This window comes from Diceros bicornis, chromosome 36 (genome assembly GCF_020826845.1).
Source record: "Diceros bicornis minor isolate mBicDic1 chromosome 36, mDicBic1.mat.cur, whole genome shotgun sequence".
NCBI lineage: Eukaryota > Metazoa > Chordata > Mammalia > Perissodactyla > Rhinocerotidae > Diceros > Diceros bicornis.
In genome coordinates this window covers 8,870,668-8,884,066 of record NC_080775.1, presented here as the reverse complement: position 1 = coordinate 8,884,066, position 13,399 = coordinate 8,870,668, and the positions used below count along the sequence as shown (strand labels likewise).

The following is a 13,399-nucleotide window of genomic DNA, read 5'->3' as shown; positions in this document are numbered from 1 at the left end:
CAAACATCCTCTTTTTGCTTGAGGAAGAACGGCCCTGAGCTCACATCTGTGCCAATCTTCCTCTATTTTGTATGTGGGTTGCCACCACAGGATGGCTGACGAGTGGTATAGGTCTGTGCCTGGGATCCAAACCTGCAAACCCGGCCGCCAGAGCGGAGCCTGCGGAACTTAACTACTATGCCACTGGGCCGGTCCCCATAATGATATATTTTTTAAAAACTAATAAGTCACCTATGGACGACAAGAACAAATTCATTATTTTGAAAAGTGGGTATACAAAATGAGAGAATCAAGCATTTATCCTGCTTTCCCTATATGAACTGTACCACTAAGTAGCTAAATAGTGGATGAGAGGAACGATTTCTTTATAAAATTATTCCAACTAAAGAATGAAATAAAAACAAAACAATAGAATATCATTACCTTGCAACCCCTAATGAATTAATGGATCTAGGCATTAAGCATCAACACTGCTAATATCAAAAAAAGTGAAAACCAGACATTACTAGCTTCCTGATGAAGGAACACAACACTACATATATCTTGCCAAAGGTACTGAACTGGAGTCTAATCGAGCCTCAGATTCTTGTTGCCAATTTGCAAGAAACACATTGAACTGCACTATGGGTACACAGTCAGCAAAATCCAGACAGTGGGAAGTCCTGTAAGTCAAACGACCCAGATCCTTCCACAAATACATTATAAGAAAAAGACAGGGATTTGGCAGGGACAGGGTTGGGGGGGGGACCTGTAGATTATAAGAGACTAAAAGACATGTGAAGTAAGAAAGATGGGGTATGTGTGAAGAAATTAAGCTAAAATGTCCAGGGATACACATTTGGCTGATAAAACTATAAGGAAAAGCAAAGAAGTAATCCCTATAAAGTTAGAATAGTGGTTATTTTTGGAGGGAGGGAGGAGGAGGCTGTGATTGGGGCTGGGCACATGGAGGGGCTTCTGGGGCAGTTGGTAAAGTTTTATGTCTTGAAAGGGGTGGTGGTTGCCTTATAATAATTCACTAAGCTATACCCCCCAAAAAGAGGATCAGTGAGGATAAAACTTTACTTTAGGTCAGCCAGTTAGGTGGTAACTGATGCTCTCAGTCAGAGCTGTTTCAAGAAAAGGACTGGAGTGGAAGTCAGATTGCAGCAGCCTGAGAAAAGAATGGTAGGTGCTGGAGAGGACATGGATTCTTGAGTCTAAGGGGTCAAAACATTTGATGAAACATCTAGAAGGATTCACACCTGTTAAACAAGGTCATTCTCGGGAAATGGGAATATGTGGAAAGGGAGAAGGATCTTTCATTTTATACTTAATATACCTGGGTAATACTCTACTTTTTTTCAACATGTTTGTGTTACTTTTGTTAATTATTTTAAACCCGTAAATGTTCATTTTTTGAAAGGGCTTCATAGGAAAAACAGGAACCCCTGGGGGAGAAGAGACAAATCCAGAAGCGATCCAAATAATTTCTGCAGAAGAGTTTAATTTATGGAGATACTCCATCTTCAAAGAGGGGGCACGTACCTCGCGAGTCCTCAAGTGTGGGCTGTGCATAGTGCCTTCTTTCCAAGGAGGACGGTATGGGAAGAGGGAAAAGAGAGTAACGTCACAGTGGAGAAACCTGACACACACTACCTCAGCAAGGTGGTCAAGGTCGACGTCAGCTGTGATAAATCACACTGACAGCATGCACCTTTAATATGATGTGATGAAAAGGGCACTTTACCTCTGAGGTCTGCCTCCCCAAAAACTCATAACCCCAGCCTGATCATGAGAAAACCTCAGACAGATTCCAATAGAGGAGCATTCTGTGATATATCTGACCAGTACTCCTGAAAACTGTCAAGGTCATGAAAAACAAGGAAAGTCTGAGAAACTGTCACAGCCAACAGGAGCCTAAGAAGACATGACAACTAACATAATGGGCATCCTGGATGGGATCCTGGGACAGAAAAAGGACATTAGGAAAAAACTAAAGATAACAGACTTTAGTTAACAAACACATATCTTACTGGTTCATTAACAATAACAAATGTACCATACTGATGTAAGATGTTAATAATAGGGGAAACTGGGTACAGAACATAAGGGAACTCTCTGTACTATCTTCTCAATTTTTCGGTAAATCTAAAACAACTCTAAAAAATAAAGTCTATTTAAAACTTTTTAAAAGTAGCAACATCACAGTATCTTTACCAAGTTTGGTAAGTTTCCTGCAATAAGTAAAGCAGAGTAAACGGTTTCTACTTCTCTTGTCTTTCTCATGTAGATATTTTGGACCAATCAATGGACCACCTAGAAGACTCTCATAGACCATGGTCTAGCGACCACACTCTGATAACCAAACAATGAGTTTAGCATAGTACACTATTTTCAGACATTCTTCAGCACAACAAAATAGGGAGCAAAAAATATGTTATTGGTGCGAATCTGAAAATATGTACGACAAGCTGGGGAGAGAATGTTCTTGGATAAAACACACTGGGTACCAAGCCTTCAGAACTCTAACAGTCTAAGCAAAATGTGCATTTATAAAATATTTTCAAAGAAGTCTCGTTTCTAAGCATATAATCAGATATGAGGGGCAAAAATTCCTTCTATATCATCTCCTCTTCTATCATCTTCACATCACCAGCAGTCAAATAGTTCCTCAGTCAAGTACCTACCCTAGCCCAGCTATTAGGTTTGCCTTCCCTTAGCCCCTAAGCATATGATTAAGATTGTTTTAAATTTATTCTTATTGTAGAGTTACCTCATAAATGTATATTGTATTTCAATTGAAAAACAAACTCCTTAAGAGTAAGGAAGGCGGGGCGAGCCCCACGGCTTAGTGGTTAAGTGCACGCGCTCCACTACTGGTGGCCCAGGTTCGGATCCTGGGCACACACCAACACACCGCTTGTCCAGCCATGCTGAGGCAGCGTCCCACATACAGCAACTAGAATGATGTGCAACTATGACATACAACTATCTACTGGGGCTTTGGGGAGAAAAAGAGACAAAAACGGAGGAGGATTGGCAATAGATGTTAGCTCAGGGCCAGTCTTCCTCAGCAAAAAGAGGAGGAGAATTGGCATGGATGTTAGCTCAGGGCAGATCTTCCTCACACACACACAAAAAAAATTATTAAAAAAAAGAGTGAGGAAGGCAAAAATGGGAAGAGAACTAACATTCACTGTTGTGTGTCTTATGTGTTAAGCACTGTCCTATTTTATATAAATGTCCTACAAAATATATCACTTAATCCTCACTATCACCCATGTGGCAGCTATTATTACACCTATTTTACAGATGAAGAATACAAAGTTTGGAAAGGCAAAGTAACTTGGCAAGACCATAAACTCGATAACTAGTTGAGTCACGTCCAAATGGCTCCATGAAGCCCGTGCTGTTTCCACTACAGCCTGCTACTGCTTCAGGCCTTCCACTCACACACTCACCAGAGTACTTAGTGGTACAGGAAGAGAAGACATTTAAGTGCTTTTTTGACATGAACCAAGTTGAAGGATTGATAAGAAGGTAGCCCCAGTACTTCAGTACTTCAGTGCATGACTTTAGAGAAGTAGCATTTTGCTAATAATATTTTATGACCAAAGTCTGGTCCTGTCTGTGGCTCTTAAGGAAATAGAAGGAAAATAAAGAACTTGGCCAACCGGTGTTATTATCAAAGTTGTTCACGTCTGGATCACACTTTGCACCACCAATCAGAAGACTAGGAACTTTCTAACATGCTGTACTGATGAAAAGAAAGATCTCAGATTGTAAATGATTTATTAAGTTGACTTGTGTGGCTATATTAAAAAATGGTCACCACAGAATTGCATTTTATATCCTTTTCCCTGAACAGGGGGAAAAGGTTTTGATAAGCATCTTATTGTACTGTCTATCACTTATTGCATCCTTATGAACCATATGCTTATCTGATGAATCAGCAATATTTCTGCTCCTTGGAGAAGCCATAGTTGAAAGCTGAAAAAAGAAGTGTCCAAGGCTTATGTTATTTTCCTTTTAAAATGTTTATAATTTATGTTGCTTAAAACTTCAAATGAAACAAGTTTCTTCTTTTGCTTCAAATAATCCAGAAGAGAAACTCAAAAATTTACTACAGTAACTTCAGACAGAAGTCAGTATCTAAAATCACTAAACTGTTTTTCATACTCCTTCACCACCCAATATAAATCTGATATCTTAGTTACATTTTCTCGGCAGAATTTAAACATGATAACCATATCACTTTGAGAGAATTTCATTGTGTATTATTTGCATTCTGTAAAAATACAACAAGAGGGAGCAAATGGTTAAATGTTGATTATTATCAAAGTCCTAGCCTTTTGAGTAGTGAGCTTGTTACAGCTTACTACATTATTAAAAATAATTAAATAACTCTCTAAATGAATAAATGCAGGTTATACATGCAGCAAGATGAGCCTGTGTGTGAATTAAGGATAAAGATTAATCATATGTCCGAGTCCAAATTTTTAAAAACGGCAGAAAAAAACAAAAATTAAGCAATTTAACTATAAAATAGGAGGTATAATAGGAGACAGAAAGGTATGCAAACCACAAAATAGTTAGATTTAGAAAGCTCCAAAAGGCACAGAGAAAAGGGACTAAAATTTTTAAAATAGAGAAGATAGTAGTTCTGGTTCAATCACATTCCCATTGATACTGCACATAAGTCTTGGCTGTTGAACTTTACCCCTGTCTAACTCACTGATATAAGACTCATCATCATCTTTCGTTTGGAGAATCACTGATGTGCCAGTTATTTACATTAGGGTCTTTCCTTCACTTTCCTCTGACTTCCTCAGCCTTAAGTTTTCTCCCAGCTTTTGATTACCATTCATGTTTTCTTAGCACAATTCCAAATTCTCTGTACTTCTAAGTGGCCTTTTAGCTAAAAATTTCAGAGCCATACAAAGGTTATTCTTAAAGTACAAGAGGACACACCATGGATTAACTTAGCACTACCTCCATAAAGATGCCTAGGATGCTTAATGAATCATATTTAATGACAATAGCAAAGAAGGAAATTCCAGGCCTACCTGACACGCATGGCCTGTCCACAAGAGAAAAGAGTTCTTTTCAATCCAGCTACCACCAGGCCTCACTCCAGAAACCCTCCTTTGATAAAGTTGGTATTGAAATGCATCTGTTATATTTTTAAATAAATATATGTGTAGAGAAGTTGTGACAAACATAGGTTTCTAGATCAAAACCCCTGACATTCAAGAATGAGGGGTTAAAGAGACCAACTTTACCTGGGGACTATAAAGAGTAAGATTTCTTCAAAGGTAATAAAAGCAACATACAAATAAATTCCAAGATGGGGAGGAGAGAGACTCTTAAGCAGTTACTAAGGGAAGTTGGGGATGACTGAGATGCATCTGTAGATTTCCAAGTCCTGCTGTTAGGACTGGAAAGGAGGAGAAAGAAGGAACTTCCATAAGCAAGACTCTACAAATGGTGTTTAATTTAACTCAGTTCAAGAACATTTACTGAAGGCATGCCCTGTGTGAAGCACTGGTGATGCTGATTCCCACCTTCAGTCAGTACTGAGTCTCCAAGAACTAGAAGGAGAGAAGTGCTAAGCTGTCAAACACAGTGTATTTCCCAAGGGACTCAAAGCAGAAAACTATGATAGCTTTCCAAAAGGGTACAGCAAGTTCTTTTCATACCTATCACGGCTATTACCAAGCATGCATACCAGTGCTTCACTTCTAGCACATTTAATTACAGCACCAGCACTATTCAGTAGAGTCTACTGCACCCAAGATCAGAGTGTTTGATGATGATGCACCAATCCACAATAAATCTCTTCCATGTAGGGCCAGTTTTTGCCCAGTTTTTCAGATGAGGCAACACTGACACACAGATTGTAAGACAACTTATTCCAAGTCTAAAGCTAGTTCATGAAACAAATAGGTAACACTCCAAAAAGCTATTAAAGTGGAACAGGAGATTATAAGAAATGAATTGCAAAAAACTGGAACCCTGGGGCATTATTGGTGGGAAGGCAAAATGGTACAGCCATTGTGGAAAACAATATGGCTGTTCCTCAAAAAATTAAACATAGAATTACCATATGATCCAACAATTCCATGTCTGGGTATACATCCCAAAAAACTGAAAGCAGGGACTCAAAGAGATATTTGTACACCAATGTTCATAGCAGCATTATTCAGAAGAGCCAAAAGGTAGAAACAACCCAAATATCCATCGATGGATGAATGGATAAACAAAATGCGGTATATACACACAATGGGACATTATTCAACTTTAAAAAGGAAGGAAATTCTGACACATGCTACAACATGGATGAACCTTGAAGTAAGCCAGACACAAGGATAAGTAAGATTCCACTTATATGACGTACCTAGAGTAGTCAAATTCAGAGACAGAAAATAGAATGGTGATTGCCAGGGGCTGGCTGGAGAGGGGGGATGGGGAGTTACTGTTTAATGGTTACAGAGTTGGGGAAGATGAAAAAGTTCTGGAGATGGATGGTGGTGATGGCAGTACAACAATGTGAATGTACTTAATGCCACTGAACTGTACATCAATAAAAAAATTATAAATAAAAGTTATTTCTGCCATCATTTGCATTGTCCTGAAGTACATCTATAGTTTTAGAATTTAAAAAAGAAAAAAATGAATTGCAACTTTTCCATGTTTTTTTTCTTTTTTTTTTTTGGTGAGGAAGATTAGCCCTGAGCTAACATCTGTTGCCAATCCTCCTCTTTTTGTTGGGGAGGACCAGCCCTGGGCTAACGTTTGTGCCCATCTTCCTCCACTTTACATGGGACGCCACCACAGCACGGCCTGACAAGCGGTGCGTCAGTGTGCGCCCGAGATCCGAACCCGGGCCGCCAGAAGCGGAGTGCACACACTTGACCACTATGCCACGGGGCCGGCCCCTACTTTTCCATTTTTACAAGAAAAAATATTTTGTACTCGCGTTAGAGACCACAACTTACTTATGTATCTCTTTAGAATCTTAGTGAACCTAAATGATCAACATGTAAAATTATTCAGGAAAAAAGGAACTCTGCAATGACTGATTACTATGTCTGATTAGCTATTATTTTATAATCAAAAATTCTATATGATCAAACAATAAACATTTCTACTCATCATAAAAAAATGGAGATAAATCTGCATAATATTAGTGAATGTTCACTCACTCACTGTTTCCAGTATCATCCAACTCACCTTTATAATAAGGGGGTGGGGGAAGGGAGCTACTCCCATTTTTCTGTTTCAAAGGTTTTCTAATTTACTTAACATCCCATTCTCATACACTACGTCTATTGAAAGGCTTCTCTCTGTGATCACACTCTGTTCTCCCCTACTTAAAACTGAGAAAGGAAATAAAGGCCTCATCAGACATAACCTTGATCATGCCACCGCTCTGCCTGGTGATGCCAGCCGCAAGTCTGTTGTCTTAAAGGTTAGAATAATTTGTAACTAACATGAAAATATTTTGATTGCATTTCTAGAATGTATATGTTGGCATAGCATTTCATATAATTCAGTTAGGAAAACTAAGAAGATTAAAAACTCCATTAAAATAGTTACAAATACACGAGCAAGAAACAGACAAAAAATTACAAACCTTCTTGAGAAGACACAATGGGTGGCATGTAATCAGGAATGTATTCTTTTCTTTCTTCTGCATCTTTACTTCCAGGTTGAGGAAACTGAAGTACATTGTTCTTGCTAACAGGAAACGAAGGAATTTGATGTGGGAAAGTGACGGGTTCAATATTGTGAATATAGTCTTCTAGTTCATGGAGACTAACCCCCATAAGTTGGAAAGCTTCACCAACATCATCCAAAATTGGGTCTGTTCGGCCATCTGAAACAAAGTCAAAAGCAAAGCAAATTATTTTAGGAAAATTCCATGAATATTTTTTAAAATATTAAGAAAAAAGTATTAAGTAAATATGCAGCTCAGAATCACATATACTATACATTTAAGACCTAGGTATTGGAAAGAATTTAATAGATTTTAAATAGAACACCATATTGTTTAAATATTAGAAAGCTGATTCCTAAAGTCAATTTTATACATGATCTGACAACCAACCACAACACCACAGACAATTCATACTAACAATCAGCTGGTATAGACTAAATATCAAAGGAGGTGACAGACGGTCAACAGCACCTGGGACAGTGGCTGACACAAAGTAAATGTCCAATAAATATTACTATTATTATTTTTTATCAAATAACTAGAATGCTGTGCTAAGTAAATGTCCATTTTCTCTACTGTTCAATAACGTGTCTCTGAAACCTAAAACAGTGGCTGGCATATAGCTGGCACTCAATAAATATTTGTTGAATGAATTATACCATTGAATCAATTTTTCAGATCCAAGAATATTTACAGAAAGGATTTAGATCATAAAGATAATTTACACATACATTTTAAATGTAATTAGAAGACGCCATATAAAATGGATAGAGACAAAAAGATTAAAAGTTAGATATGGCGAGATTCTCTTTACAAAATGAAGTTTCTCCTATGCCTACCCTTGGCAGAACTTAAGTTCTCTACATCTTTTAAAACTTCTAAGAAAATTCCAGTAGCTTACAATATTTTTTTACCGGAATCTCCTATGATCACTTTAAATTCAGTATGTCTGAAACTAAACCATGCTCTGAAATGAAAAAGAATAACCCAAAGTTTGTAAAAATTAGACACATCGTTGCTCACACACACGTAGAAAAGTTCTGGAAGGATATACATCCAACAGTTAACAATCTAAGGGAATGAAAGGTATAGTACAGGGAAGAAAAGAGTTGAAGCGGGAGACTTTCACTTCTAACTTCAAACGCTTCCGGAGTATTTGAATTTTTCTACAAGTAGGGGTTACTTCTATGATGTATAAAAAAGAAAGAATAAATAAAATTAATGGTCATTCTTTCTCTTAATGACATTGATATGTATTTCAACTCTTCTGTCCCTATTAAAAGAATTATTATTCTCTCAGTCTAAAAAATATAACCATCTTGAATTCTTCCATATGCTTTGCAATGTCAACCCAAGCCCTTCTGGTACTTTCTGCTCCCTTTTTTGGTCTCAGATTTCAGAACTTTTTCTTTCTCTCTATTTCTACTATCACTATCTCAGTACAGTTTCCAGTTCTCCCCACTTAAGTCTCTCTTGCACTTCACCAACAGCACAGTTTTCTTAATATACCACTTTCGTCACACTGTTCCCCTCCTCAGGAGTATGCAGTGTTTTCTACACGTGATTTAACTTCTCTGTCTGTTAAGTCCCTCTCGAACCTCATTCACTCTGTTTAACAGTTTCCTCTAACACGCTCCACATGAACTGGCTACACATGTCAAGCTAGCCATCTCACTGCTACTCTGATCACGCTTAACCCCATGTGGGCATCTAGGTTCTGCTTTTCCCTAACCTGACATGTTCTCCACCTTTAAACAATCATACTTCACAGCTCAACTTAAATCTCATCTTTCCTGGGAAGTAATCCTGCCCCAGAACCCACAGCCCACACCCATCTCTCCTTTACTCTATTCCTTTTGCATTTACTGCCTAGACCATGCAATTATTACATTAGAGTACCAGTCTTGAAGAGTCATTCTGAAAGATTTAGCATCTGCTTTCGGTGCACATACACATATTTAATACATAATACGATATACGCAGAAAATGTGCCCCTGAAAGCTATGACAAATCATTACCTTAGGGGAATTTAAAAATACATTATTTATTGAATTAATAGTAACTTCCAATACTTGCTTTAACTTGAGAACACTTTTTTTTTTAAAAGGAACAAATTCCATCAGTTTGTTTTTGTGGACATTTTGACACCCTTGTACACGCCTTATGGGCAGGGATTGTGCCTAAGTAATTTCATGTCTCCAACATCTAGCACAGAGCTTAGTTCATAAGTGGTGTTCAACAAATGTTTGTCAAAAAGACAAAAAGGATTTAAAGGAATAGAATATAAGATTGCACAGCAGTAACCTGAGGTTACAGAATTCGAGTTTAAAAGTAGGATAGTATAGCAAAAAGAACCTAAAAAAGCCTGTAACTAATAAGTATAACAGGAATTAGCATTTTAAAAAAGTCACCAAACCACAATGGGGAATAATGTATCTGATAATTGCATTCTCACTAAAAGCAAGAAAATCGACTACAGAAAATTGGGTAATTAGGAAAAAGATTCACATTAACGCATAACAATGATCACGCGATGACTATGGAATACCTGACGACTTGGAGCACCAGCACATATTCTTGTTCTGTGTATAAGGCAGGAAAGGTAACTATGTATTCAGGGGATATTTTGATTACCTAAATGTACAGGACATCTGTCTTATTTAAGGAACTTGGTAGCAAAAATACAATCTGGACTAGGCATAACCGTAACAGTATACTCAAGGACCATGAAGGGGGCCGAGAGGGAAAAGAAGCAAAAGCCAGGAGAGTAATGTGCTGGTGGGGTACTTTCAAAATAACAATGAATGAGAGTTACTTGGGAGTTCCAAATTTAGATTAGAAGTATCAGTGAAACCAAGCATTCAAAAACTACACATTTTCAAAACTCAAAAAGTGAAGTGGTTAAATAGCTATTATGGTAGTGGGTTATCAGTTCATTCATTTATTCAAATATTTCCAAGGTGCCTATTATATTATGGCATCATACTAGGTTACAGAATACAAATAAATTTGTCTCCTGGGGAGGAGGAAGGAGAGGGACATACACAGATGATTACAAAATAAGGTGTTGAAAAACATAACAGAAATATGCAGAGAATTACGAGAGTAGATAACATGAGTTTCCTAAAGCAAGCGATAAGCCAATCTCAAAATATAAGTAGTACTACTGGTGGACCAGGGGGCAAAGACACTGTAGGACACAGCATGCATATAGGCCTGGATAGCTTAAAATGTTCCAGAAGAGGCAGGTAGCTCAGCATGGTTGCAGAATAGGATGGCATGATGGCAGAAGATAAGCAAAATGCTAGTTCACAAAGGAAACCGAGCACTGCTTAAGAGTTTAGATTTTCAGCCTGTAACCAATTGAAATATTTTTAAGAATAACACGATCTGATCTGTGTTATGGACAGATTATTTGGGCAGCACTATGGAAGCTGGAACGGAATTTGGGGCTTAAGAAGTAAAGTGTATCCATGGGTCTCAATTTTCCAGTCTAGGAACTACTTCTAACAAAACAAAATATCCTATGAAACACTTCACCCAGTTCTTCAGCTTATCGCCTTAAAAATAATGACCTGAAACTTAAATGAGGGGTAGTTCCCCTCCACACCCACACTTCACATCAATGAGATGATGTGTGGCTTCTATTAAATATTCCAAATTATTAAATGCCATCAGCTATAGACACTACCAGACATAAACTTAAAAACCATAAGTACTTGCAGCCCAGATTACCTGGAGAACCTTGTAAACTGCCCTCGACCCCTCGACCACACTTCGATGACCACTGACACGAAAACAGAAAGGAGGAAAGCAATGGGCGACTGAGATGTAAATGAAAGTTTTACTGAAACTGAGAAAGTTGGCCTTGAGAAAGAGTCAACGGAGGTGCCGCCTACGAGAACAGATACACAGAGGAGAGGCAGGGTCCCTAACGGAGCAGAGCTGTCAACGAGGATGTGTGGTTATGAGCTGAAGAATGGCCAGCCTGGTAAGAAACGGCCGGTAGACGGAGCGCCTGTGACAACTAGTTGTAGTAGTTTGCGGGCAAGGGAGGAAAAGGACCGAAGTAGAAGAGGCTGTGAGGCATTCTGGAGGTGGTTCTACACGCAGCAAAAACGAGGCGAGGAGAAGGACCGAGGCGCATCTCTGATCAGAGAAGGGTGGGAGCGCGAGGAGCCGGGAGCGCAGGCAGGGCTCCCGGCTGGCGGCGGGAAGTTAGCGGATGAGGAAGAGGCACCCCGCGGACGACTAGAGTTTCCAGGGGCAGTGGAAGCGGAGGGGCGTCAGCGGCCGAGACGACACCCGATCTCGGGGTGGGGGTGAAGGACCAGCACCTCGGGGACGCCGAGCGAGCGCAGGGGAGCCCCGAGGTGTCACTCGTGACTGGCAGAGGCAGCCCTCCCGCACCCAGCCCGGTACTCACAGAGCTCAGAGTACCGATGGCAGCCCCGTCCCAACTGCTGCAGGTAGCGCTGCAGCACGTCCGTGAGGAGGTGGCAGGCGCTGAGTTGCACCGAGTCCCAGCCCAGCGCCTGGCAGATCTGCGCCACCGAGACCCTCAACAACGACCTGGAGTAACTCTCGCACATCCCGCTCCGTGGACTCCACCGCAGCCCCTGCTGCCACTGCTCTCCACCCCCACGGCCTAACCTTAGCAGAGCCCCCGATTCATCCTCTGGGGCCCCCGCGGCGGGGAAATCGTCCCCCCCCGACCCCTGGCGACCACCTCAAAGCCTCAGCAGCACGGAGCGCGCCAGCCTGAGAGCCGCCATTTTGGACTCGCTCCGCCTCCCGCTGGACGGTCGCCGGGGCGAGGCAGCACTAGCCAAGTGCTGAGCGCGCCGATGAGGAAGCTCCGCCCCGCTGGAGCGGAGCGATGGTGTCGGCATCGGCTCTCGGGCCTGGACGGATGCGGGAAGCGGCTGTGCCGAGCGCAGGTGGAGGATGCGCCCCGGAGGCAGGTGCGTGGGGCGCTCCCGGGGGGGCGCGCGTGTGGCGAGGAAGGAAGAGCGGACTGTCAGTGGTTTAGGGGCAAAAGAGGGAGCCAGAACATGATGTTGAAATGGGGTGTTAGAAGTGGGAACCTGACGGGCGGGATTTGGGGCGTGGGAACTGAAGTGTTCCCCAAAACATGGATCTGACCTGGTCTTGTCTCTGCTCAACACGAACAAAAAAATTAAGCTGCTTACCATAGTGTAGATTAAATCAAGTCCGAGGCAGTGGCCTCTGTGTAAAATTTCTGGGGGCACCAAAAAACTTAATCAAGATCAATAATATTTTAATACAATGTTTTTTTTCAAAGCCAAACTACTGCCAAAGAAAATCCTGCCGCACGTCATTCTAATCCTAGCCCTGATTCCAATAAAACTTTATTTACAAAAACAAAAGGAAGCGAGAACTCAGTTGCCTACGAAGGCCAAACAGGTAAATCAATGAAGCAGGCTGAGTGTATGGGGCACTGTTGCCGGCTCCAGAGCTTTCTCCCAGCTCCCGCTCATTGTTGTCAGATCTATCCAATTTGTTAGAAATCGGAATTTTGATAAATACTTTGATTTTTAAATACTGGGAATACATTTTGAAGTTTTAATTTGCGTGCCACACTAATGCCACAGTTAGGCTAGCATCAGCCTGTGGATAGCCAGGCTGTAATAGCTGATCTAGTTGGTTTCTTAAATAGGCCCTTTTATGCCTGAA

At 40.5% G+C, this 13,399-nt stretch overlaps 1 protein-coding gene across 2 annotated transcripts in view; it reads right to left on the bottom strand.

Moving 5' to 3' along the window:
• The window catches only part of TAF3 (TATA-box binding protein associated factor 3), a 181,239-nt gene extending 168,782 nt beyond the window's left edge, over positions 1 to 12,457 (bottom strand). Inside the window, exons 1-2 of one of the 2 annotated variants that reach the window (XM_058532395.1) lie at positions 12,129 to 12,457; positions 7,619 to 7,861 (exon numbers count right to left, since the gene is read on the bottom strand). In XM_058532395.1, coding sequence (XP_058388378.1) covers positions 7,619 to 7,861; positions 12,129 to 12,294 — 409 coding nt within the window. In that variant the 5' untranslated portion in view covers positions 12,295 to 12,457. The remainder of the gene's footprint in view (positions 1 to 7,618; positions 7,862 to 12,128) is intronic. The other variant, XM_058532394.1, reaches the window with a different exon arrangement.
• Positions 12,458 to 13,399: the final 942 nt, after the last annotated feature.